Raw genomic sequence first — 3,294 nt, forward strand, 5'->3', positions numbered from 1 at the left:
CAGTAATAATATACAAATAACAAAGTACATCAACTCCTTCCCGAGCAACAATTTGTATATACACATTATATGTATATATAAACAACTCAGCAAACCCAAGGTTCAGCACAGTGCCCTGAGGGCATCCTGAGGCATCGCCAGCTTAAAGAAGACTCAGAGACTCAGAACTCAGAAGACTTATTGGTGTCCAGGGACTGTGTTGCTATAAGCCAAAAAAAATTGGAGATTTATGGTTTAGAAGGTAGACGTCCAAATGCTAATATAGCGCCCCCTATAAGTGGACATGTCTCATTATTTATCTTCTCTGTACTCGTAAGCTATATTTCCTATCATGGTAAAATCTTCACTAAATTCCCTGCGCTTTGAGCTGTTTAGGTGTCCAAGCCGCTTCGTGGGCTTGGACACCTAAAAAAACTATGGCTGTTCCACATTTTGTCAGCAGGGCATTAAGCTCTATTCAAATCCATGCAATTAGCAACGTGAATGTAAAATACTGATAATAACGCTGCACTTAATGTTCATAATTATTTAATAAAAACAGTAATATAATGCTCATAATGTGTCTATCTGAAMATAAATAACATATTTATATAATCTATGATTTTAATCCACAGGGAGAATCTGGTACACCAGGAGCTGTCGGTGTTAGAGGGATTGTTGGKATTCCAGTAAGTCCAACTTCATTTTCTTTCACCGTAACAATCGTTCAGTTGGATMATTTTCTGAGTGACTTTTAAGAGTTAATTTAGTTACAGATGTTGTTTACATCTTTTTGCCTGGTTCATCCAACTATCCATTTTTTTCATTTATTCATTTTAAAAGACAGTGCAGTTTAATCAGTTTTCAAAACACTATGAATGTACTTCTGTTAGTACAATAACTAAATTTCACCTGTTGTCCTGAGCAAAATAATACCACTTTATAAAGCAAATTTATGAAACAAATACAATAGCCAAGAAAACAATCAATGAAACCGAAACACAAACATCACACTCTAAAACTTCCACAGTTAAAGTAAACATCTTACATAACTCAGTACAACTGAAATTCTGTGTGATCCATCCATCCAGTCAGCTATGATTACTGTTACCTTCTTRCATGAGGACAGAGAGAGTGTTTATCAGATGTTCATGTTGCTGTTTCTCTTTAAAGTATAAGTTGTCTGTGCAACAAAGAATGTCTCACAACCACATCTGAYAGAGTATGAATCCACCCTGAGCATGGCTGCCCTATGAAGGGATCTCATTTCAGCTGTTTTGTGACAAGGACCTCTTCTTTCAGTTTGTGGTCTTTCATTTTGCAGAAAATAAAGTCATTCAAAATGTTCAGCTGGAAAAAAAATGGACTTTTTTCAGGCATGAGGTTTTTGGTACCAAACCAAAACAATAGTACCGTTTTATACATTTTTCTTTCTGACAAACCACTCCCCTGCGGTAAAGACATCACATTGATATGGAGAGCCCTGCCTGTCTTGTAGTTTTGTCCTTTAACACAAATCGTGCATTTGCATTTTGCATTTTATTTTGTCTTTCTGTTAGTTGTAACATGTGAAGCACTTGGGCCAACAGCAGCTGTTTTAAATGTGCTGTATAAATAAAGTTGGTTTTTGACTTCTTTGACATGTTGTTCTTAGGGGCTGCCAGGAAAGCAGGGAGTAGTAGGACCCCCTGGAGAAAAGGTAATTGTATTAYGCTGGTGTAGATTCTCAGTAATCCAGTACATTGTCAATTAAAAAAATCTAAAGTAAAACTGCTGGACTTGTGATAGATAAACTAGAACAGACGTCCATTTGTTGTTTTTTCTTTTCTTTTTCTTTTTTTGGGGGGGAGGGTTGATTGTTTCTTTTTACGTTTTTGTAATTTAATTACTCTCATATTTAATGTCCTTTTTCTCAAATTGTTGCACTTACAACATTTTTATTCCAATCTTGAGCTTTGATGTTTGAAGATACAAAAGAAAACTAGACATGGGTTTTTACGATGTAAAAACAAGTGTGCATTGCCATGTAGCATGTAGCATTGGACTTGCAGAAGGAACTTTGACCAAGTTCAAATGTGTTTTCTATACCAGATTGTGCCTGTCACTTCAGCAGGTGTTTGTAATTAAGGTAATTGTGTGACAATATGAAGTTGGTGGAGATTTTTTGTTAAAGTTGCATTAGCTGGGTTTTGAACTCTGATCTCCCACATGACAGTCCATGACATAGACCATTAGACCAATGCAGCTGTGTCAGAAGATGGTGGCAGGGGTTGGTTTGTATGTGTGCAGAAAGAGGCCACATTGCCAATACAATTATTGACACAAAAATGCATAATATTACAACAATAGAGCAGTATTAAGACAATATTATAGTAAAACATCAAAATACAATCATATTATTATTGTTAACACTGAACTATTGAGATTAAATATTATTAAAGTATGAAGCAGTACCAAGTTGAGTCCAAGTTGTACAGGCACCAGAAGGCATAGCAATCATTTGGCATAGGACCTTTACAGATAGAAATTACAATGGCAGCTGTAGGACAAAGTATGCAAGAGGAGTGGCGTGGCGACGTGGAAGAAGACGGAATAAGTTGAATAATATTAAAGAGAAACAGGAAAACAATAGTGTGCATTGCATTGGCAATGCACACTGAATATAATTGTGAATCAACACGAGTCATTCCTGTTGTGGGTTTAGGGTGAGACTGGCACTACAGGACCTGCAGGGCCCGTTGGACTTCCTGGGAAAAATGTGAGATGCACGAACACATTATTAGCCTGATTAGATTTTGTTTGGATTATTTTTTACAAACTCACCCCCTCTTTTTTTGTTCACAAAGGGGGACCCTGGAAAAGATGGMGCTGATGGAAAACCTGGAGAGAAAGGGAGCACGGTAGGTTTGATTTTTACTCATCAACKCTATAGTTTGTTGTTTTGTTTGTTTAKTTGTTGCACATTTTAGGTGAATGGATGCTGTCAAATAGATTGAAAGCTGTGAGTAACATTCTAATTTCAATCTGCAGGGTGATGCAGGAAAACAAGGGCTGGTGGGACCAACAGGTCCACCAGGACTACAGGTAAACACAGTCCACGTGGTGTCCTGTTTGAARTCTTTGTGGTAGTGTTGTCTCACTGTGACAATGAATAAACCCAAACACAGTGAAAGAACTGGGTGTATTCTAGTTGTGGAATACAAATGTTGCAGCTGGATCACAGGTTCAGTGCAAGTACAAGTTTAGTAGGTTGGTGTTGCTACACAACTATGTGACCCATCACATCGAAACAAGGATTAAGTCCAAAAGTGGTAT

At 37.3% G+C, this 3,294-nt stretch overlaps 1 protein-coding gene across 4 annotated transcripts in view; it reads left to right on the forward strand.

Annotated features, from left to right (window-relative positions):
* Positions 1–3,294, forward strand: part of col9a1c (collagen, type IX, alpha 1c) — a 57,207-nt gene that overhangs the window by 41,784 nt on the left and 12,129 nt on the right. For all 4 annotated transcript variants that reach the window (XM_014031497.1, XM_014031500.1, XM_014031499.1 and 1 more), the window contains 5 exons: positions 615–668; positions 1,634–1,678; positions 2,684–2,737; positions 2,826–2,879; positions 3,010–3,063. In XM_014031497.1, the coding sequence (XP_013886951.1) occupies positions 615–668; positions 1,634–1,678; positions 2,684–2,737; positions 2,826–2,879; positions 3,010–3,063 (261 nt within the window). The remainder of the gene's footprint in view (positions 1–614; positions 669–1,633; positions 1,679–2,683; positions 2,738–2,825; positions 2,880–3,009; positions 3,064–3,294) is intronic.

Source organism: Austrofundulus limnaeus, unplaced genomic scaffold (assembly GCF_001266775.1).
Source record: "Austrofundulus limnaeus strain Quisiro unplaced genomic scaffold, Austrofundulus_limnaeus-1.0 Scaffold1262, whole genome shotgun sequence".
Lineage (NCBI taxonomy): Eukaryota > Metazoa > Chordata > Actinopteri > Cyprinodontiformes > Rivulidae > Austrofundulus > Austrofundulus limnaeus.